Genomic DNA, 24,416 nt, shown 5'->3' with positions numbered 1-24,416 from the left:
AATCCCACGGAGCACCATTAAATCCATTATTAAAAAATGGAAAGAATATGGCACCACAACAAACCTACCGCCCACCAACACTCACAGACCAGGCAAGGAGGGCATTAATCAGAGAGGCAACAAAGAGACCAAAGATAACCCTGAAGGAGCTGCAAAGCTCCACAGCGAAGATTGGAGTATCTGTCCATAGGACCACTTTAAACCATACACTCCACAGAGCTGGGCTTTACGTAAAAGTGGCCAGAAAAAAATAAGCAAATATGTTTGGTGTTTGCCAAAAGGCATGTGGGAGACCCCCCAAACATATGGAGGAAGGAACTCTGGTCAGACGAGACTAAAATTAAGCTTTTTGGCCATCAAGGAAAACACTATGTCTGGCGCAAACCCACACCTCTCATCACCCCAAGAACACCATCTCCACAGTGAAGCATGGTGGTGGCAGCATCATGCTGTGGGGATGTTTTCATCAGCAGGGACTGGGAAATTGGTCAGAATTGAAGGAATGATGGATGGTGCTAAATATAGGGACATTCTTGAGGGTCTCAAGTCTCCTAGAGATTTGAAACTGGGATGGAGGTTCACCTTCCAGCAGAACAATGACCCTAAGCATATTGCTAAAGCAACACTTGAGTGGTTTAAGGGGAAACATTTAAATGTCTTGGAATGGTCTAGCCAAAGCCCAGACCTCAATCCAATTGAGAATCTGTGGTATGACTTAAAGATTGCTGTACACCAGCGGAACCCATCCAACTTGAAGGAGCTGGAGCAGTTTTGCCTTGAAAGAATGGGCAAAAATCCCAGTCACTACAAAGATAAAGGCGTCATTCCTTACTCAGTTCCCGGAGAGGAAGGAAACCGCTCAGGGATTTCACCATGAAGCCTATGGTGACTTTAAAACAGTTACAGAGTGATAGGAGAAAACTGAGGATGGATCAACAACATTGTAGTTACTCCACAATACTAACCTAATTGACAGAGGGAAAATAAGGAAGCTTGTACAGACTACAAAGCATGCATCCTGTTTGCAACAAGGAACTAAAGTAATACTTCAAAAAATGTTTCAAGCAATTCACTTTCTGTCCTGAATACAAAGTGTTATGATTGTGGAAAATCAAATACAACACATTACCACAGTACCACACTCAATTTTTTCAAGCATAGTGGTAGCTGCATCATGTTATGGGTATGCTTGTAAACTTTAAGGACAGGAGAGTTTTTCAGGATAAAAAAGAAAGGGAATTGAGCTAAGCACAGGCAAAATCCTAGAGGAAAAGCTGATTCAGTCTGCTTTCCACCAGACACTGGGAGATCAATACGCCTTTCAGCAGAACAATAACCTAAAACACAAGGCCAAATCTACACTGGAGATGCTTACCAAGAAGACAGTCAATGTTACTAAGTGGCCAAGTTACAGTTTTGACTTACAATTACTTGAACATCTTTGGCAAGACCTGAAAATGGTTGACTAGCAATGATCAACAATCAATTTAACACAGCTTGATACATTTCGAAAAGAATAATGGGCAAAGATTATTGGCAAACCTTTATTAATTCAGGCTGGAACACAACAAAATGTGGAATAAGTCAAGGGGTAGGAATACTTTCTGAAGGCACTGTGTGTAAGCAGCGTCTTTCTGTGGAGAAGTATTCTCTAAGTACTTTAGTGTGGAGAAGAATGATCATCCTTGAAGGAAATGGAGAAAACCACTCACGGAGGAAGTTTGTGAATGACCAACGCTCCCCGAAAGAGCAACAGGGATTAAGTCAAGGTACTTAGTCTCACAATGTGTTACACAAGTTACCCCTATGTATTCTGGAGTAAATGGCTCACTTCAGTCGAAGAACCGAGCTAGATTAAACCTAATAATAATAATGTTTGGTGTTATTGAATGTGTTTTTGTTCTAATATTTAATCATAAATAACATTTAGCAGATAGTTTTGTCCAAAGCGACTGACAGTCCTAAACGTTAGACCTTATGTCAAATACAGTACATCTACTCTATGGCAGTAGTTGACAATATTATGTTTATCTGTTTGGACTGGTTTCTTTTCTACTCACAATTATGTGTTCTAGTGATGTAAGGCTAAGTAAGCAGGTCAGACAGACATCAACACGGTGGTGTAATGGCCTAGCGCCTGTCACTGTGTCGTCTGAGCTGCTCAACACGGAGTCTCCAGTCCTGAAATAAACTATGGGAGTGGAGTGGACTACTGCAGCTCTTAAGTCCCTGTGTGGCATAGCACCAGGGCAATGTCAGAGCCACTTCATCCAGTCATCAGGGTTGTGTCACAAATGGCAAGCTGTTCCCTTTATAGTGCACTACTTTTGACGAGTGGTGCACTATAAAGGGGAAAGGGATCCCATTTGAGATGCAGGCTGCAAATAGACAAGAGCTTTCCTCTGGGGGGGGGGGGGGGGGGGGGGGGGGGGCTTTCTCCTAACTCGCCTGAATGTTAGTTTGGCAGGTTCAGAGAAACCTGTTGACCAATGAAAAGGAAGCGCTCAAAGTACTCTGAGAAAGTATACTGACTCCACACGGACGGACGTTACAGGATGTTGCAGGTTGACAGATTGATGCAACCAACCATTCTGTGGGGAAATAAATCAAGCCTGACTATATTTTAATACATTAAGTTATCATATCAGGATATCAGTTACCATCTGTTCCTTGCTGGGGTTTTTTGGCATTTACATTGTCTTAGAATTAATATTTTTTTTGCATTTTTAGCATTAACTACATTATCCGAGCATTATGCCCAAATGTTTAACAGGACAACAATAACATTATTGTACCTTGTTATACAAATCGGGCAACTTCTGGCATACAAAATACAGTTCTGAGATTAATTTTGGTGAGAGCATGACTGGTGGTAATGACAGAATGCCAACTAGATTAGCTAGTAATAATCCGGATTAATCAAAAAAACGGATTTAATTCATCTCAAAATGATTTATTTTTTATTTTTAATACAGCCACACACATGCTCCCCAGACCTTTAACGATTAGTTTGATTGTGTAGCGTAGTTGCATGGTCGATAGCTGCAGCGTAATCTACTCAACGGATGAGCTGGAACGTCATACGTCATACAATATGTGTCCCAAATGACCCTACGGAATTCCTGGTCACAAGAAAGAAAAAAAAACTCAAACAGGAAGTACCAGTGACGCGCTCAATACAGAAGTGGTTGCTGCCTTCAGAAAGTATTTACACCCTTGGACTTTTTCTACATGTTGTTGTGTTACAGCCTGAATTTAAAATGGATTAAATAGATTTTTATGTTTGTGTCACTGGCCTACACACAATACCCCATAATGTCAAAGATGAAATGATGTTAAATTCATAAAACATTAAATGTCTTGAGTCAATAAGTATTCAACCCCTTTGTTATGGTAAGCCCAAATACAGTAAGTTAAGGGCTTAAAATATACTCAAAAGTTACATAATAAGTTGCATGGACTCTCTGTGCAATAATTAACGTGTTTTTTTTTAATGACCACCTCATCTCTGTACCCCACACATACACATACACTATCTGTAAGGTCCCTTAGTCAAGCAGTGAATTTCAAACACAGATTCTGCCACAAAGACCAGGGAGGTTTTCCAATTACTTACAAAGGGCACCTATTGGTAGATGGGAAGATATAAGCATGGTAAATGATTAAACTTTGGATGGTGTATCAATACACCCAGTCACCACAAAGACACAAGGGTCCTTCCTAACTCAGTTGCTGGAGAGGAAGGAAACCGCTCAGGGATTTCACCATGAGGCCAATGGTGACTTTAAAACAGTTACAAAGTTTAATGAATGTGATAGGAGAAAACTAAGGATGGATCAACAACATTGTAGTTATTCCACAATACTAACCTAAATTACAGAGTAAAAAGAAGGAGCTTGTACAGAATAAAAATATTATATTGCCGACTTTTAAACAGGTTAAAATTCACATAGACTTCACAGGGCCAGGCAGATTACCAGGATGTGTACTCAGAGCATGTGCTGACCAGCTGGCAAGTGTCACTGACATTTTCAACCTCTCCCTGACCCAGTCTGTAATACCTACATGTTTCAAGCAGACCACCATAATCTCTGTGCTCAAGAACACCAAGGTAACCTGTCTATCGCCCTGTAGCACTCACATGAAATGCTTTGAAAGGCTGGTCATGGCTCACATCACTTCACTTCTCATACCGCCCCAACAGATCCAAAGATGACACAGTCTCTTTTCCACTCCACACTGCCTTTTTCCACTTGGACAAAAGGAACACCTATGTGCGAATGCAGTTCATTGATTACAGCTCAGTGTTCAACACCATAGTGTCCTCAAAGCTCATCATTAAGCTAAGGACCCTGGGACTTAACACCTCCCTCTGCAACTGGATCCTGGATATCCAGACGGGCCATCCCCAGGTGGTGAGGGTACGCAACAACACACCCACCACGCTGATCCTCAACACAGGGGCCCCTCAGGGGTGCGTGCTTAGTCCCCTCCTGTACTCCCTGTTCACCCACGATTATGTGGCCGCGCACAATTCCAACACCATCAGTAAGTTAGGCCTGATCACTGGCAACGATGAGACAATAATTGTAATTCCATTTTGTTCATTTGTTTCTGTGAGTTCGATGTGCAGTTTCTCTGGAGATAAATCAGACCCAGTCTGAACTGTTTGATGTAGTAGGGAGTTGTAGTTTCTGTAGAGATAAATCAGATCCAGTCTGAACTGTGTGATGTAGTAGGGAGTTGTAGTTTCCAACAGTGTGAGTGTGCAAAGCTGTAATCACGGCAAAGAGTGTGGCTACATTGAAGAATCTCAAATATAAAATATATTTTGATTTGTTTAACACTTCTTTTTTTGGTTACTACATGATTCCATATGTGTTACTTCATACTTTTGAAGTCTTCACTATTATTATACAATGTTGAAAACAGTAAAAAATAAATAATAAAAAAAAACTTGAATGAGTAGGTGTGTCCAAACTTTTGGCTGGTACTGTACACCCCCCCCCCCCCCCCCATTCCACTTCTTAGTCAATACCTTGTTACAACTACACAACTACACATAACTACATACTGTTATAGCTATATACTGTTATAACTACATACTGTTATAACTACATACTGTTATAACTACATACTGTTATAACTGCATACTGTTATAACTATATACTGTTATAACTACATACTGTTATAACTACATACTGTTATAACTATATACTGTTATAACTGCATACTGTTATAACTACATACTGTTATAACTACATATTGTTATAACTACCCATAACGACATACTGTTATAACTACATAACTACATATTGTTATAACTACATACTGTTATAACTACATAACTACACATAACTACATATTTTTATAACTGCATACTGTTATAACTACATATTGTTATAACTACATACTGTTATAACTACACATAACTACATACTGTTATAACTACATACTGTTATAACTACATAACTACATAATGTTATAACTACATAACTATATATTGTTATAACTACATACTGTTATAACTACATACTGTTATAACTACATACTGTTATAACTACATAACTACACATAACTACATATTTTTATAACTGCATACTGTTATAACTACATATTGTTATAACTACATACTGTTATAACTACACATAACTACATACTGTTATAACTACATACTGTTATAACTACATAACTACATAATGTTATAACTACATAACTATATATTGTTATAACTACATACTGTTATAACTACATATTGTTATAACTATATACTGTTATAACTACATATTGTTATAACTATATACTGTTATAACTATATACTGTTATAACTACATACTGTTATAACTACATATTGTTATAACTACATACTGTTATAACTATATATTGTTATAACTATATACTGTTATAACTACATACTGTTATAACTACATACTGTTATAACTACATATTGTTATAACTACATACTGTTATAACTACATACTGTTATAACTACATATTGTTATAACTACATACTGTTATAACTACATACTGTTATAACTACATATTGTTATAACTACATACTGTTACAACTACATATTGTTATAACTACATATTGTTATAACTACATACTGTTATAACTACATAACTACACATAACTACATACTGTTATAACTATATACTGTTATAACTACATATTGTTATAACTATATACTGTTATAACTACATAACTACACATAACTACATACTGTTATAACTATATACTGTTATAACTACATATTGTTATAACTATATACTGTCATAACTACATACTGTTATAACTACATAACTACACATAACTACATACTGTTATAGCTACATACTGTTATAGCTACATACTGTTATAACTACATATTGTTATAACTACATACTGTATCCACACATCTACCTAACTGTGCTGTGCTACATTTATCTGGAGTCATGCTAGGGCATGCTAGGGCATGCTAAGGCATGCTAGGTCATGCTAGGGCATGCTAGGGCATGCTAGGTCATGCTAGGGCATGCTAAGGCATGCTAGGGCATGCTAAGGCTTGCTGAGGTGGGGTTTAAATCAGGCGGATTAACAGGCACTTCTTAGAAACAGACCTTAAATTGTGAGCAGGGAAGGTAACGCAAAACACTGTCAGACTAAATAAAGAACTGTCTACTGGCTGAGGTGTGGACTACTCGTCTAAGTCCATTAGCAGACCCTATTCACTGTGCACGGACCACTGTGCACTGACTACTGTGCACGGACTAAACTCAGAGGCCAGAAGGGTCTGTATGGGCTCTGGTCAAATGCAAAGGCATTTTGTGCAATGCACCCAGCACCTGTCAGAGCCTATAGCGGTCTGGCCAAATGAAACGCACTTATACTATGAAATAGAGTGTTATTTTGAGTCTTCACATTGAAGGGAACCTTTCACATAGCACTATAGTTAGATGATAAGACTTGCCTCTTAGCAGGCACGTACAGTACTTTAGAGTTAAACCTTGGCAATACCAGAGCTAGATTATCACCCGCTGAGCCACACAGACAGGAGCAGATCCTCACATACACATGGTACATTCTACAACCAGATGACTGCTTGACTTGTTTATTCTGGTGAGTTGGAACCCTCTGCAACTCAATGGGGTCAAAGAGGACCAGCTGTCAACTCAATGGGGTCAAAGAGGACCAGCTGTCAACTCAATGGGGTCAAAGAGGACCAACTGTCAACTCAATGGGGTCAAAGAGGACCAGCTGTCAACTCAATGGGGTCAAAGAGGACCAGCTGTCAACTCAATGGCGTCAAAGAGGACCAGCTGTCAACTCAATGGGGTCAAAGAGGACCAGCTGTCAACTCAATGGGGTCAAAGAGGACCAGCTGTCAACTCAATGGGGTCAAAGAGGACCAGCTGTCAACTCAATGGGGTCAAAGAGGACCAGCTGTCAACTCAATGGAGTCAAAGAGGACCAACTGTCAACTCAATGGAGTCAAAGAGGACCAGCTGTCAACTCAATGGAGTCAAAGAGGACCAGCTGTCAACTCAATGGGGTCAAAGAGGACCAGCTGTCAACTCAATGGAGTCAAAGAGGACCAGCTGTCAACTCAATGGGGTCAAAGAGGACCAGCTGTCAACTCAATGGAGTCAAAGAGGACCAGCTGTCAACTCAATGGGGTCAAAGAGGACCAGCTGTCAACTCAATGGGGTCAAAGAGGACCAGCTGTCAACTCAATGGAGTCAAAGAGGACCAGCTGTCAACTCAATGGGGTCAAAGAGGACCAGCTGTCAACTCAATGGAGTCAAAGAGGACCAGCTGTCAACTCAATGGAGTCAAAGAGGACCAACTGTCAACTCAATGGAGTCAAAGAGGACCAACTGTCAACTCAATGGAGTCAAAGAGGACCAGCTGTCAACTCAATGGGGTCAAAGAGGACCAGCTGTCAACTCAATGGAGTCAAAGAGGACCAGCTGTCAACTCAATGGAGTCAAAGAGGACCAACTGTCAACTCAATGGAGTCAAAGAGGACCAACTGTCAACTCAATGGAGTCAAAGAGGACCAGCTGTCAACTCAATGGAGTCAAAGAGGACCAGCTGTCAACTCAATGGGGTCAAAGAGGACCAGCTGTCAACTCAATGGAGTCAAAGAGGACCAACTGTCAACTCAATGGAGTCAAAGAGGACCAGCTGTCAACTCAATGGAGTCAAAGAGGACCAGCTGTCAACTCAATGGGGTCAAAGAGGACCAGCTGTCAACTCAATGGGGTCAAAGAGGACCAGCTGTCAACTCAATGGGGTCAAAACAACTACTACAACAGAACACACACACACACACACACACACACGCACACACACACACACACACACACACACACACACACACACACACACACACACACACACACACACACACACACACACACACACACACACACAGAGATGAGAGATAGCACATGGATTAATATCTGGTATTTAAGTTAGATTAAATATAATATACATATATAATGGACTCATAAACCAATAGAAAATGTGGACATTTTAAAAGAGGCTTTATACAGAGACGTGGACGTGTTCTAGGTCCTCAATGGCAGCTGATTCCCATTATGTGCATTGCATATATTTGGTACAGTCGGCATGCATAAGACCTTGGTCAACACATATACAGTAGTCCTACTTATAACTCAGTAGTCCTATTTATAACTCAGTAGTCCTATTTATAACTCAGTAGTCCTATTTATAACTCAGTAGTCCTATTTATAACTTAGTGGTCCTATTTATAACTCAGTAGTCCTATTTATAACTTAGTAGTTCTATTTATAACTTAGTGGTCCTATTTATAACTCAGTAGTCCTATTTATAACTCAGTAGTCCTATTTATAACTTAGTGGTCCTATTTATAACTCAGTAGTCCTATTTATAACTTAGTAGTTCTATTTATAACTTAGTGGTCCTATTTATAACTCAGTAGTCCTATTTATAACTCAGTAGTCCTATTTATAACTCAGTAGTCCTATTTATAACTCAGTAGTCCTATTTATAACTTAGTGGTCCTATTTATAACTCAGTAGTCCTATTTATAACTCAGTAGTCCTATTTATAACTCAGTAGTCCTATTTATAACTTAGTAGTCCTATTTATAACTCAGTAGTCTTATTTATAACTTAGTAGTCCTATTTATAACTCAGTAGTCCTATTTATAACTCAGTAGTCCTATTTATAACTCAGTAGTCCTATTTATAACTTAGTAGTCCTATTTATAACCCAGTAGTCCTATTTATAACTCAGTAGTCCTATTTATAACTCAGTAGTCCTATTTATAACTTAGTAGTCTTATTTATAACTTAGTAGTCCTATTTATAACTCAGTAGTCCTATTTATAACTCAGTAGTCCTATTTATAACTCAGTGGTCCTATTTATAACTTAGTAGTCCTATTTATAACTCAGTAGTCCTATGTGTCTCTAGGATGTGTCTAGGATGTGTCACTAGGATGTGTCTAGGATGTGTCTAGGATGTGTCTCTAGGATGTGTCTCTAGGATGTGTCTCTAGGATGTGTCTAGGATGTGTCTCTTGGATGTCTCTAGGATGTATCTAGGATGTGTCTCTAGGATGTGTCTAGGATGTGTCTAGGATGTGTCTCTAGGATGTGTCTCTAGGATGTCTCTCTAGGATGTCTCTAGGATGTGTCTCTAGGATGTGTCTAGAATGTGTCTAGGATGTGTCTAGTATGTGTCTAGGATGTGTCTCTAGGATGTGTCTAGGATGTGTCTCTAGGATGTGTCTCTGGGATGTGTGTAGGATGTCTCTAGGATGTGTCTAGGATGTGTGTCTAGGATGTGTCTAGGATGTGTCTAGGATGTATGTAGGATGTCTCTCTAGGATGTGTCTAGGATGTGTCTAGGATGTGTGTAGGATGTCTTCTAGGATGTGTCTAGGATGTATGTAGGATGTCTTCTAGGATGTGTCTAGGATGTCTCGAGGATGTGTCTCTAGGATGTCTCTAGGATGTGTCTAGGATGTCTCTAGGATGTGTCTCTATGATGTGTCTAGGATGTCTCTAGGATTTGTCTCTAGGATGTGTCTCTAGGATGTGTCTCTAGGATGTGTGTCTCCCGCAGGACCAACAATGCTGCTTATCATCCGATGCCAAAGATCAACCTTAATCCACCTTTAAACATCCCGGTGCTCAGTTTCAACTGGGTTCACAGTGACAGGAGACAGATTGCTGAAAGTCTTTCAGTACAGTAGTGTTGTTGTAGGGATGTATCCCAAATGGCACCCTAGTGCACTAACTAGTGAATGGTGAGTCAGGAATAGGCCTTCAGGAGATGTACCATTTGAATTACGCCCTGATCCACACAGAGAGAACGGCCGCGTCACGTACTGACGTTCTGAATAATTAGCATTTTTAGATATGCGAAATAATAAAGCTTAATAGGTTGTGAAATGTCTAATGTTTAGTATTCTTTAAAATGCTAGCATGTCATACTAATTTTTGGCGTTTAATCTAGTAGAATTTGCTGCACACTATTGAGGAAGACAATCATATTTGGGGACTCACGTGTGTCTGACTACAGCTGATTTTAATGGTTTGATTGAAATCCACCCTGTGGTAGGCTACATCAGTATATAATATAACTAACTATAAAACCTCTTAGGGCTAGGGGGCAGTGTTCAGAAGTTCGGATAAATAACGTGCCCAAAGTAAACTGCTTGTTACTCAGGCCCAGAAGCTAGGATATGCATATAATTGGTAGCATTAGAATAGAAAACACTCTGAACATTTCTAAAACTGTTAAAATAATGTCTGTGAGTATAACAGAACTGATATTGCAGGTGAAAAACAGTATTGTACATCAGTTTATAATATAACTAGCTTTAACATGGAATCATACAGCAATATACAGTATACACAAACAAAACCTGTGTTAAAGAAGTGACTCAATACCTTTTGTAAGAAATACTTTTTTTTTTGCAGATTAAGGATGGAGTATAATCTGGATTAGGTCATATTTGCGTCACTAGGATTTTAGAGAGTCTCCTGCTCTAATTCATTAAACCACTCTCTCTCTCACACACATACACACACACACACACACACACACACACACACAGACACACAAGACGCACGCACACGCACACACACACACACACACACACACACAAACACACACACGCACGCAGGCATGCATGCACACGCCTCCGCACAATCTCTAATTCTTTCACTCACTCACTCTTTTCTTTTCTTCAGATAGAGAGAGATTGGAAGATGACAGTGGGGTCAAGTACACAGAGATGTTGCATCAAAGGACAGTAGGCCGATAGATTCCAACCTATGCCAACACGGTCTGCATGTTGGCCAAAGGCTGTGGCATTATAGGTACGGGGGGGCAGGCAGCCTAGCGGTTAGAGAGAAGAGCCACCAACCTGAGTCTGACGGAAGAAATCTAGCGGGAAGTGAGCCGGCAACTGGAGGTTTTCTGGTATCAAATCGTAGATGTCATTGCCTGCCGTTGTGCCCTTGAGCAAGGCACTTCACCACCCACAACAACTGCTCCACAGCACCCAGTGTGGCAGTCCCCTGCTCCAACCTCTCCAGCGTTTTCCCCGTCAAGAGAAAATATTTGGAATGGGTTCCCAGATCCTCAAAAACGTTCTACAGCTGCACCATCAAGAGCATCCTGACCGGTTGCATTACCGCCTGGTATGGCAACTGCTTGGCATCCGACTGTAAGGCGCCACAGAGGGTAGTGCGTATAGCCCAGCACATCCCCAGGGCCGAGCTTCCTGCCATCCAGGACCTATATACTAGGCGTGTCAGAGAAGGGCCCAAACAACGGTCAAAGACTCCAGTCACCCAAGTTGTAGACTGTTCTCTCTGCACGGCAAGCGGTACCGTAGCGCCAAGTCTAGGTCCAAAAAGCTCCTTAACAGCTTCTACCCCAAAGCCATAAGACTGCTGAACAATTAATCAAATGGCCACCAGACTATTTACATTGACACCGCCCCTCCCACCTTTGTTTTTACACTGCTGCTACTCTCTGTTAATTATCTATGCATAGTCACTTCACCTCTACCTACATGTACAAATTAGCTCGACTAACCTGCACCACCACACATTGACTCGGTACCGGTACCCCCTGTATATAGCCTCCACATTGACTCTGTACCGGTACCCCCCTGTATATAGCCTCCACATTGACTCTGTACCGGTACCCCCTGTATATAGTCTCCACATTGACTCTGTACCGGTACCCCCTGTATATAGCCTCCACATTGACTCTGTACCGGTACCCCCCTGTATATAGCCTCCACATTGACTCTGTACCGGTACCCCCTGTATATAGTCTCCACATTGACTCTGTACCGGTACCCCCTGTATATAGCCTCCACATTGACTCTGTACCGGTACCCCCTGTATATAGCCTCCACATTGACTCTGTACCGGTACCCCCTGTATATAGCCTCCACATTGACTCTGTACCGGTACCCCCTGTATATAGCCTCCACATTGACTCTGTACCGGTACCCCCTGTATATAGTCTCCACATTGACTCTGTACCGGTACCCCCTGTATATAGTCTCCACATTGACTCTGTACTGGTACCCCCTGTATATAGCCTCCACATTGACTCTGTACCGGTACCCCCTGTATATAGCCTCCACATTGACTCTGTACCGGTACCCCCTGTATATATCCTCCACATTGACTCTGTACCGCAATACCCTGTATATAGCCTCCACATTGACTCTGTACCGTAATACCCTGTATATAGCCTCCACATTGACTCTGTACCGGTACCCCCTGTATATAGCCTCCACATTGACTCTGTACCGGTACCCTCTGTATATAGCCTCCACATTGACTCTGTACCGGTACCCCCTGTATATAGCCTCCACATTGACTCTGTACCGTAACACCCTGTATATAGCCTCCACATTGACTCTGTACCGGTACCCTCTGTATATAGCCTCCACATTGACTCTGTACCGGTACCCCCTGTGTATAGCCTCCACATTGACTCTGTACCGGTACCCCCTGTATATAGCCTCCACATTGACTCTGTACCGGTACCCCCTGTATATAGCCTCCACATTGACTCTGTACCGTAACACCCTGTATATAGCCTCCACATTGACTCTGTACCGGTACCCCCTGTATATAGCCTCCACATTGACTCTGTACCGGTACCCCCTGTATATAGCCTCCACATTGACTCTGTACCGTAATACCCTGTATATAGCCTCCACATTGACTCTGTACCGTAACACCCTGTATATAGCCTCCACATTGACTCTGTACCGGTACCCCCTGTATATGGCCTCCACATTGACTCTGTACCGGTACCCCCTGTATATAGGCTCCACATTGACTCGGTACAGGTACCCCCTGTATATAGCCTCCACATTGACTCGGTACTGGTACCCCCTGTATATAGCCTCCACATTGACTCTGTACCGGTACCCCCTGTATATAGTCTCCACATTGACTCTGTACCGGTACCCCCTGTATATAGCCTCCACATTGACTCTGTATCGTAATACCCTGTATATAGCCTCCACATTGACTCGGTACTGGTACCCCCTGTATATAGCCTCCACATTGACTCTGTACCGTAACACCCTGTATATAGTCTCCACATTGACTCTGTACCGGTACCCCCTGTATATAGTCTCCACATTGACTCTGTACCGGTACCCCCTGTATATAGCCTCCACATTGACTCTGTACCGTAACACCCTGTATATAGCCTCCACATTGACTCTGTACCGGTACCCCCTGTATATAGCCTCCACATTGACTCTGTACCGGTACCCCCTGTATATAGACTCCACATTGACTCTGTACCGTAATACCCTGTATATAGCCTCCACATTGACTCTGTACCGTAACACCTTGTATATAGCCTCCACATTGACTCTGTACCGGTACCCCCTGTATATAGCCTCCACATTGACTCTGTACCGGTAACTCCTGTATATAGCCTCCACATTGACTCTGTACCGGTACCCCCTGTATTTAGCCTCCACATTGACTCTGTACCGGTACCCCCTGTATATAGCCTCCACATTGACTCGGTACCGGTACCCCCTGTATATAGCCTCCACATTGACTCTGTACCGGTACCTCCTGTATATAGCCTCCACATTGACTCTGTACCGGTACCTCCTGTATATAGCCTCCACATTGACTCTGTACCGGTACCTCCTGTATATAGCCTCCACATTGACTCAGTACCGGTACCTCCTGTATATAGCCTCCACATTGACTCTGTACCGGTACCCCCTGTATATAGCCTCCACATTGACTCTGTACCGGTACCTCCTGTATATAGCCTCCACATTGACTCAGTACCGGTACCTCCTGTATATAGCCTCCACATTGACTCTGTACCGGTACCTCCTGTATATAGCCTCCACATTGACTCAGTACCGGTACCTCCTGTATATAGCCTCCACATTGACTCTGTACCAGTACACCCTGTATATAGCCTCCACATTGACTCTGTACCGGTACCTCCCTGTATATAGCCTCCACATTGACTCTGTACCGGTACCCCCTGTATATAGCCTCCACATTGACTCTGTACCGGTACCCCCTGTATATAGCCTCCACATTGACTCTGTACCGGTACCCCCTGTATATAGCCTCCACATTGACTCTGTACCGGTACCCCCTGTATATAGCCTCCACATTGACTCTGTACCGGTACCCCCTGTATATAGCCTCCTCAATGACTCTGTACCGGTACCCCCTGTATATAGCCTCCACATTGACTCTGTACCGTAACACCCTGTATATAGCCTCCACATTGACTCTGTACCGGTACCCCCTGTATATAGCCTCCACATTGACTCTGTACCGGTACCCCCTGTATATAGCCTCCACATTGACTCTGTACCGGTACGCCCTGTATATAGTCTCCACATTGACTCTGTACCGGTACCCCCTGTATATAGCCTCCACATTGACTCTGTACCGGTACCCCCTGTATATAGCCTCCACATTGACTCTGTACCGGTACCCCCTGTATATAGCCTCCACATTGACTCTGTACAGGGACCCCCTGTATATAGCCTCCACATTGACTCGGTACCGGTACCCCCTGTATATAGCCTCCACATTGACTCTGTACCGGTACCCCCTGTATATAGCCTCCACATTGACTCTGTACCGGTACCCCCTGTATATAGCCTCCACATTGACTCTGTACCGGTACCCCCTGTATATAGCCTCCACATTGACTCTGTACCGGTACCCCCTGTATATAGCCTCCACATTGACTCGGTACCGGTACCCCCTGTATATAGCCTCCACATTGACTCTGTACCGGTACCCCCTGTATATAGCCTCCACATTGACTCTGTACCGGTACCCCCTGTATATAGCCTCCACATTGACTCGGTACCGGTACCCCCTGTATATAGCCTCCACATTGACTCTGTACCGGTACCCCCTGTATATAGTCTCCACATTGACTCTGTACCGGTACCCCCCTGTATATAGCCTCCACATTGACTCTGTACCGGTACCCCCTGTATATAGTCTCCACATTGACTCTGTACCGGTACCCCCTGTATATAGCCTCCACATTGACTCTGTACCGGTACCCCCTGTATATAGCCTCCACATTGACTCTGTACCGGTACCCCCTGTATATAGCCTCCACATTGACTCTGTACCGGTACCCCCTGTATATAGCCTCTACATTGACTCTGTACCGGTACCCCCTGTATATAGCCTCCACATTGACTCTGTACCGGTACCCCCTGTATATAGCCTCCACATTGACTCGGTACCGGTACCCCCTGTATATAGCCTCCACATTGACTCTGTACCGGTACCCCCTGTATATAGCCTCCACATTGACTCTGTACCGGTACCACCCTGTATATAGCCTCCACATTGACTCTGTACCGGTACCCCCTGTATATAGCCTCCACATTGACTCTGTACCGGTACCCCCTGTATATAGCCTCCACATTGACTCTGTACCGGTACCCCCTGTATATAGCCTCCACATTGACTCTGTACCGGTACGCCCTGTATATAGTCTCCACATTGACTCTGTACCGGTACCCCCTGTATATAGCCTCCACATTGACTCTGTACCGGTACCCCCTGTATATAGCCTCCACATTGACTCTGTACCGGTACCCCCTGTATATAGCCTCTACATTGACTCTGTACCGGTACCCCCTGTATATAGCCTCCACATTGACTCTGTACCAGTACCCCCTGTATATAGCCTCCACATTGACTCTGTACCGGTACCCCCTGTATATAGCCTCTACATTGACTCTGTACCGGTACCCCCTGTATATAGCCTCCACATTGACTCTGTACCGGTACCCCCTGTATATAGCCTCCACATTGACTCTGTACCGGTACCCCCTGTATATAGTCTCCACATTGACTCTGTACCGGTACCCCCTGTATATAGCCTCGTTGTTGTTATTTTATCAATATTTTTATATTATTATTTATTTTTTTACTTCCGTTTATTTTGTAAATAACTCTATTTTCTTAAAGATGCATTGTTGGTTAAGGGCTTGTGAGTAAGCCTTTCCCGATAAATTCCACACCTGTTGTATTCAGCGCATTGTGACAAATAAAATTCGATTTGATATGTATGTGTGTCTTTCGGAGGGATTGGGATGAAGCGGAAGTCAAAGTTCAGTTGGATCTTGTGTACAATTGAGGAATAAAGGGATCCTAATCTTAATCCTACACCAGCCAGGCCACTGTCACTCAGTCACCACATCTCAGCCCTGAGAACACATGTAACACCGGGGATTACCCTGACTGACTCAGTGTGTTCTCACAGGGGAATACTGACTCAATGTGTCCTCACAGGGGAATACCCTGACTGACTCAGTGTGTCCTTGTCTAACACTGGGGACTACCCTGACTGACTCAGTGTGTCCTTGTCTAACACTGGGGACTACCCTGACTGACTCGGTGTGTCCTCGTCTAACACTGAGGATTACCCTGACTGACTCAGTGTGTCCTCACAGAATGCTCTCCCTCCAGGAGACGATAGTATAGCCTACAGTAACAGCCTTGTCACAAAATAAGGGCATTAGTGGCACCCTAGAAAAACATATTTTTTCATTAACGGGAGTGGCTGGCTAGGGCACATTGCCCGTGCACTTGCTAAATGAATAAGGAGGACAGTTTTCACATGTTCACACTTGGCAACTTTACCATCGGGGTCTAAGTCTCAAATAGCACTCTATCCCCATGTAGTAGACACCTTTATTCCCTACATAGTGCTCTACCTAGATCAGGGTCCATTGGGGTGCCCATAGGGCTCTGGTCAAAAGTAGTGCTTTGTATAGTGAATAGTGTGCCATTTGGGACTCAAACCTCAGAAAGGTGCGGCATGGTGTCTGTCATCCTGAGCCCTATGGGTCATGGTCATAAGTAGTGCACTCTGTAGTGAATAGGGTACTATTTGGGACTCAAACCTCAGAAAGGTGCGGCATGGTGTCTGTCATCCTGAGCCCTATGGGTCCTGGTCATAAGTAATGCACTCTGTAGTGAATAGGGTGCCATTTGGGACGAAAACAATCCTCTTTATTCATTTAGCAAGTGCACGGCCCGTGTTCCCCAGCCAGCCACTCCCGTTGATGAAGAATTATGTTTTTCTAGGGTGCCAATAACACCCTTATTTGTTGACAGGTAATTTAGTCACAAGGATTATGCAGGCTAAATCATAACTATCTATTCAGTGTTCTTTTAGATCAGCCAACAGCGCAATATTCAATGTTAAACAAAGGAGATGATCGTGGACTTCAGGAAACAGCAGAGGGAGCCACTTTAAACAATGCCCCTTAATATAATGTTTACACACCCTACATTACTCATCTCATATGTATATACTGTACTCTATACCTTCTACTGCATCTTGCACAAGCATAACCATAACCATGTGTATGTGACAAATAACATTGGATTTGATTTGAGTTGGTTTAAAATGTTTTCTTTATAGTGTGTTGGGTTGCAAAATTCTGGAGCTTTCCCTAAAATTCCCAGGTTTTCTAGAAATCTTGGTTGAAAGATTCTTGGAATCGGAATCTGGAAACTTCCAACCAGGATTTTCAGAAAACCTGCAAATTTGACTAAAACATATTTTTGTTTTTATGATTCATGGCTTAAATATTTATGTTAACAACAGTGAGTGGTTTTGAATGGATTAATAATAGTCATGTTAACACGATTATTGATAGCATGGTAATATCCTTGATTTTGCATCCTATCAATCAGGCCTGGGTACTATCCCCACGTGTGTAGCGCCATCTAGTGGACACAGATGATAAGACTACGCCACATGCAAACTAGGAACAATTGAGACTGCTATAACAGGGCTGCATGATTTCGGTGATTTTCAACAACAACAAAAATCCCAGGTTTTCCAGAAATCCTGGTTGTTAGATTCCTGGAATCAGGACGGAAAAAGCATAAAATACCGAATTCTCCATCCAGGATTTCTGGAAAGTTTGGGAAAGACGATTGTCAATAACAAATGCATTTATAAAGACCTCTAAAACATGTTTGATCAAAAGGGTTAACTGCGGAGCATCTAACCCGCCTGTTTGAAATATTGCCGGGAGCTGTCTACTCCGTTCTGGGACTGAAACTCTAGTCCATTACCAATGGCTGCACCATGACACATCGGGGACGAGTGCTAAAGAGTGTGCTACAATCACATCAAGGCTTACATCCTGTACATGAGACATAATAGAACTGTAGTATTTTTAGTGACCACTAGATTGCACCATTGTCTTGAATTGTTGTACAGTAACTAAGTGCCTACTCCTGAAGCCTGCTCCCTTCAGAAACAGGCTATTGAGTTACTATGCAATCTCAACGCTCTATGGCAGAGAAAAATACTCGCTTTGTGTGAATGAATGACGTAACACTCTGGGATTTCCTGACCTGGCGTGGGATAATAAATCGTTTAACCTGAGAATTCAAACATTTCCAGAAATGTTTGAAATAACTGTCAGTTAGTGTAGTCGTTTAATTCGGGTGCGTTTTAAATTCTACTTCATATCAATCTAGAGAGAATTTGACGCTGTGTAGAGAAATATGCTACTGATTTGATCACTTTACAGGTCCAAATGCGGAGCCCGTCTGGCTGCCCACTGGAAGGGAGCTGTTCACTCCGCCGTGGTGCTGAAACGTTTGGGACGCCGCTCATCCGGGCGCCAAAGCCACTATCATCCCAGAGCAAGCACAAGATACGTGGCATGGAGGGTAACGATGAGACAGGGCTTCATTTTAATTAAATGACACGATACAAAGCCATTTCTCTGTAACTCAACCTGGTCTCAGAGCGTTACATATTATTATGTACGTAAATCCGTGACACTTCATTTAGTATGATATGATATGTTTCTTTTTTTCTTTACCCCGTTTTCTCCCCAATTTCGTGGTGTCCAATTGTTGTAGTAGCTACTATCTTGTCTCATTGCTACAACTCCCGTACGGGCTCGGGAGAGACGAAGGTTGAAAGTCATGCGTCCTCCGATACACAACCCAACCAAGCCGCACTGCTTCTTAACACAGCACGCATCCAACCCGGAAGCCAGCCGCACCAATGTGTCGGAGGAAACACCGTGCACCTGGCAACCTTGGTTAGCGCGCACTGCGCCCGGCCCGCCACAGGAGTCGCTGGTGCGCGATGAGACAAGGATATCCCTACCGACCAAGCCCTCCCTAACCCGGACGACGCTAGGCCAATTGTGCGTCGCCCCATGGACCTCCCGGTCGCGGCCGGTTACGACAGAGCGAACCCAGAGTCTCTGATGGCACAGCTGGCGCTGCAGTACAGCGCCCTTAACCACTGCGCCACCCGGGAGGCCCAGGATATGTTTCTTATGGTATGTATACATTTGTGGATGTCCATCACCAATTTCGTGTGATATGTTACGAAGTACAATTTGTATTATATGTTACGAATTTGCTAAATATACCATGGCTAGGGGCTTGGGGTTAGGGTTACATTTAGGAGTTAGGTTAAAGGGTTATTAAGGTTAGGGTTATGGGACGGGTCAAGTTTAGGGTTATGGGAAGCGTTAGCTAACATGCTAAGTAGTTTAGTTGCAAAGTAGCAAGTAGTTGAAAAGTTGCTAATTAGCTAAAGTTGTCCATGATGAGATTTGAACTCCCAACCTTTGGGTTGCTAGACATTCTGATTCTAAGCCTACCCATCCACCCCGAACAACCACCCTCCTTTCGATTTTGCCTTAAGTAATCATCTATCTTATGAACCACACCAATCATAATCCTGTTAAATGGAGTGTCTCAGATTTACATACCGAATAATACGAAATGCCCTGAGACCAGGTTGTGTAACTAGTAGGCGTACATCTGCAACTACGCAACAAACTATCCAAACACAAGAAAGAACCGGTGAAGCTGCGTATTATTTACAGTGTATTCGGAAAGTATTCAGACCCCTTTCCCCTTTTCCACATTTTGTTACATTACAGCCTTATTCTAAAATTGATTATAAATATATATTTTTTCCCTCATCAATCTACACACAATAACCCATAATGACAAAGTGAAAACATGTATATTTTTTAAATATATTTTTGCACATTTATAAAAAACAAATAAAACAAACAGAAATACCTTATTTACATAAGTATTCAAGCCTTTATTTGTCCCGTTCTTCTCTGCAGATCCTCTCAAGCTCTGTCAGGTTGGATGGGGAGCGTTGCTGCACAGCTATTTACAGGTTCAGTATTATGTTGTTACATTCATGTTTAATATATGGCAATATTATATATGATTGTATTATGATAATATAAGCGGACAATAGGCTATGATTGCCTGTATGGGACATAAAGTATACACGTCAGGTAGTAAATATTTTACATTAAAAAAAATGGCTGCAGGTATCAATATTTATTTTGGATGTTTTAGGTTATATTGGAACGATTGCTGTGACTGGATCAATTAATACTTTTTCAACAAAGCCAAATCCACAAACTAAGGTTAGTTAGTCTTCTCGATTTGAAATAACGATACCCATAGGCCTAATTAGACATATTTTAGTTATTTTCCAGATATCCTCTATATTGCCTGCCAGTATATGAATCTATGGTGATTAAAGAATTGTAAAGAAACAGTGACACGTTCAATCATTGATATTAGGCTTATAATGTAGGCCTAAACATATGGAATGTTACGGAATATACGTTTAAGTACTTCGGGAAAGTCAAGGGTTAAGCAGTGTGCACTGCTGGGAGGGCTTTCCTGCGCTCGTGCAATGGAGGAGTCGTGATGACGCTCACTAATGCAATTTTCTGAATTAGCATGAAGGACGCAACTGGCAAAGGATCCACTTGGGGCCAAGTTGGTGATGCGTCACAGCCCTTGGTGAAATTGAGAGAGAGGGGGAAAAAAAAAAAAAAAGAAAAAAAAAATATCGACAGACCTGCGAGTCAATGCGTAAGTACCAATGGCAACGAAGCCATTCCTGATCTCAGAACGGAACACAAACGTGCTACAGGTGATACCGTAGGAGATATGAGCATTGGAATCGGACATATAGGGTCCCAAGTTTCATAAACAACTTCTAAAAACGTTTCCATAGAAACTTGACATGGAGTATTAGAGGTTGAAGTCTTTACACCGTGTAGAGAAGAGCACAACATATTTCACCACTTCACTACTCCGGACCATGAAACAGCGCCTAATGTGAGCGCAAGGGGGGTGAAACAAGACCAACCACCGATGAAGCCCGCAGCATCGCGCGCTGTCAGAAAATCACACGGAGGAAAGTTCCAAGCCTGCTACCCCTTTGTCTTTCGCACCGCGTAAGTGAACCAAGAAACAGCTACGTAAATGTTCAAGGATAGTATTATCTGTAGTGCTGAGATTTCTGTATAAGAGAGCAGAGACGAGAGAGGAGAAGAAAACAACACTGCCGTTTTGTATTGACAACAACAATAGCAGATCATCATGGATACCGGGGGGTCCTCCGGGCTGGCCAAATCAGCCGCTGTAAAACTGTCCGAGATGGGAGAAAAAACCAAACAGTTTGGCAACAAAATGAAAGCCCCCGACCACCAAAGACGGATTATTTTAGTCATTGTCTGCGTGGCTCTCCTTCTAGACAATATGCTCTATATGGTTATAGTCCCGATTATTCCCGACTACCTTGCTGATTTAGAGCTTGAGCAAGCAGAGCACGTCCACCTAGTTATACATCAGAATTATTCAATCAACACCACAATGAGCTCAGCCCAAGCTAAAAACAACAGGGACAATTTAGATGTTCAAATAGGAGTACTGTTTGCATCGAAGGCTATCCTGCAGCTTTTAGTGAACCCGTTGTCAGGAACTTTCATAGATCGTGTTGGATACGATATCCCCCTCCTAATCGGACTAACCGTGATGTTCTTCTCTACGTGTATATTTGCTTTTGCTGAGAACTACGCGACGCTGTTTTTCGCCCGTAGTTTACAAGGTCTGGGCTCAGCTTTCGCGGACACCTCAGGAATTGCCATGATAGCAGATAAATACACCGAAGAATCGGAGAGAACTAAAGCCCTCGGTATCGCCCTGGCGTTCATCTCTTTTGGGAGCCTGGTAGCGCCACCCTTTGGGGGTATCCTGTACGAGTTTGCAGGTAAAAGAGTACCGTTTATCGTTCTCGCCGTGGTTTGCCTTATAGACGGGATTCTGCTCTTGACAGTGATCAAGCCGTTCTCGAACAGGACTAGAGACAATATGCCGGTGGGCACCCCCATCTACAAACTAATGGTTGACCCCTACATAGCTGTCGTGGCAGGTGCCCTGACAGTGTGTAATATCCCGCTGGCCTTTCTGGAGCCCACCATAGCCAACTGGATGGAGAGCACCATGCATTCAACTAAGTGGGAAATGGGATTATGTTGGCTGCCTGCTTTCTTCCCACATGTTCTGGGTGTCTACATGACCGTCAAACTGGCTGCTAAGTACCCCAACCTGCAGTGGTTCTATGGAGCCTTAGGTATGGTCATTATCGGGGCCAGCTCGTGCACCATCCCAGCATGCAAAACATTCGGCCAGTTAATCGCCCCGTTGTGCGGCATATGTTTCGGCATCGCTCTCGTGGACACCGCCCTGTTGCCAACTCTTGCCTTTCTGGTCGACGTGCGTCACGTGTCCGTGTACGGCAGCGTCTACGCTTTAGCTGACATCTCCTATTCTGTCGCCTATGCCATGGGTCCTATCGTGGCGGGAAATATAGTGCACAACTATGGGTTTGTCCAACTCAACCTGGGCATGGGCCTCGTCAACGTCCTGTACGCTCCGGCCCTTCTGTTCCTCCGCAACGTGTGCCAAATGAAACCGTCCTACTCCGAGAGAGATAACCTGTTGGTGGACGATGATGAACCCGAGGGTCTGTGTGATACCATGAAAATGGAGGAGCGGAGAGGCAAGAAGAAGGGCTATAGTTCAGCAGGGGACTGCTTGCCTGTGGTGGTGGATGAGAATGGAGGGTTCGACCCGTTTAGAGCACAAACACTCGCCTCTGTAGATGAATTCTCTGGTCCCGAGTACAGTTAGAATATTCAGACTACATCTAGAATACTGTAGCAATACTTAGAACGTCCCCGAATCCATTACCGAGAGTTCGAGAATTTGTACACATTCCGTTCGGATTTAAGTACCTGCCAAAAGAGTGGGGTAGACAGTCACTTCACTCTGTAATGTAGGGCTACTGGTGTACAATATACACATACCAAATCACCTAATCATGATGGTTTCCAAAGGGGATTTTATTTAGACTGTAATGTCATGGTCTTTGAACACGTGTTCTATGCATGTCATATGTTTCTTCTGGCCGTCTAATCTGAAAGGTCTAATACAATTCACTGTGTGCGCATAACTACTGCAGAGTATTGTAAAAAGGTAAATAGATAAATGTATGTAAAATGTTATATTGATATGATAAATACACGACCAACTATCAACGCATCACAAAAAAAAAATAACTCGTTTTTAGGTTTGTCAAACCTATGATTGCAATTTATAATTTCGTTGACATATTGACAATCATTTTCATTGACATTTTTGTTCATTGGGGTTTTTCTTTTCCATATCTACTTTCGAAACGTAATTGTGACATCTGTATTTTTTCATTTAAGTTATGTTTTCCTGTAAATGTAGTGTATTATATTGGAATGCGTTTGTACATATGTGAATATTTACATAGTAAATTATTAAATTGTATGTGTGCCTATGCATAGTTGAGCGTATGCGTGATGTATGCGTGTATCGTCAAAGCATAAGTATCCGTAATAGCTCAATAACAACCTCCTATATCCTGAGTAGACATATTAACATATGTTAATTTATCGACTATAGTTATAATAAATTGTATTTAAATATAAACGTGTTTTGTGTGTGTCATAATTATTTATAGTG

The 24,416-nt window shown here is 42.8% G+C and overlaps 1 protein-coding gene and 1 long non-coding RNA gene across 2 annotated transcripts in view; one reads left to right on the top strand and one right to left on the bottom strand.

Moving 5' to 3' along the window:
- LOC118942075 (uncharacterized) overlaps window positions 1-24,416 on the bottom strand; it is a 784,985-nt gene that overhangs the window by 420,179 nt on the left and 340,390 nt on the right. The window lies entirely within an intron of this gene.
- On the top strand, window positions 21,070-24,383 carry LOC110499491 (putative vesicular acetylcholine transporter-B). Its single transcript, XM_021576624.3, has one exon. It carries the CDS (start codon window positions 21,963-21,965, stop codon window positions 23,553-23,555), a length of 1,593 nt encoding a protein of 530 aa, XP_021432299.3. The 5' UTR covers window positions 21,070-21,962; the 3' UTR covers window positions 23,556-24,383.

This window comes from Oncorhynchus mykiss, chromosome 20, assembly GCF_057628025.1.
Source record: "Oncorhynchus mykiss isolate SJ-2025 chromosome 20, ASM5762802v1, whole genome shotgun sequence".
Taxonomy (NCBI): domain Eukaryota; kingdom Metazoa; phylum Chordata; class Actinopteri; order Salmoniformes; family Salmonidae; genus Oncorhynchus; species Oncorhynchus mykiss.
Note: the sequence above shows the minus strand (reverse complement) of the source record. Positions and strands in the feature narration are given on the sequence as shown.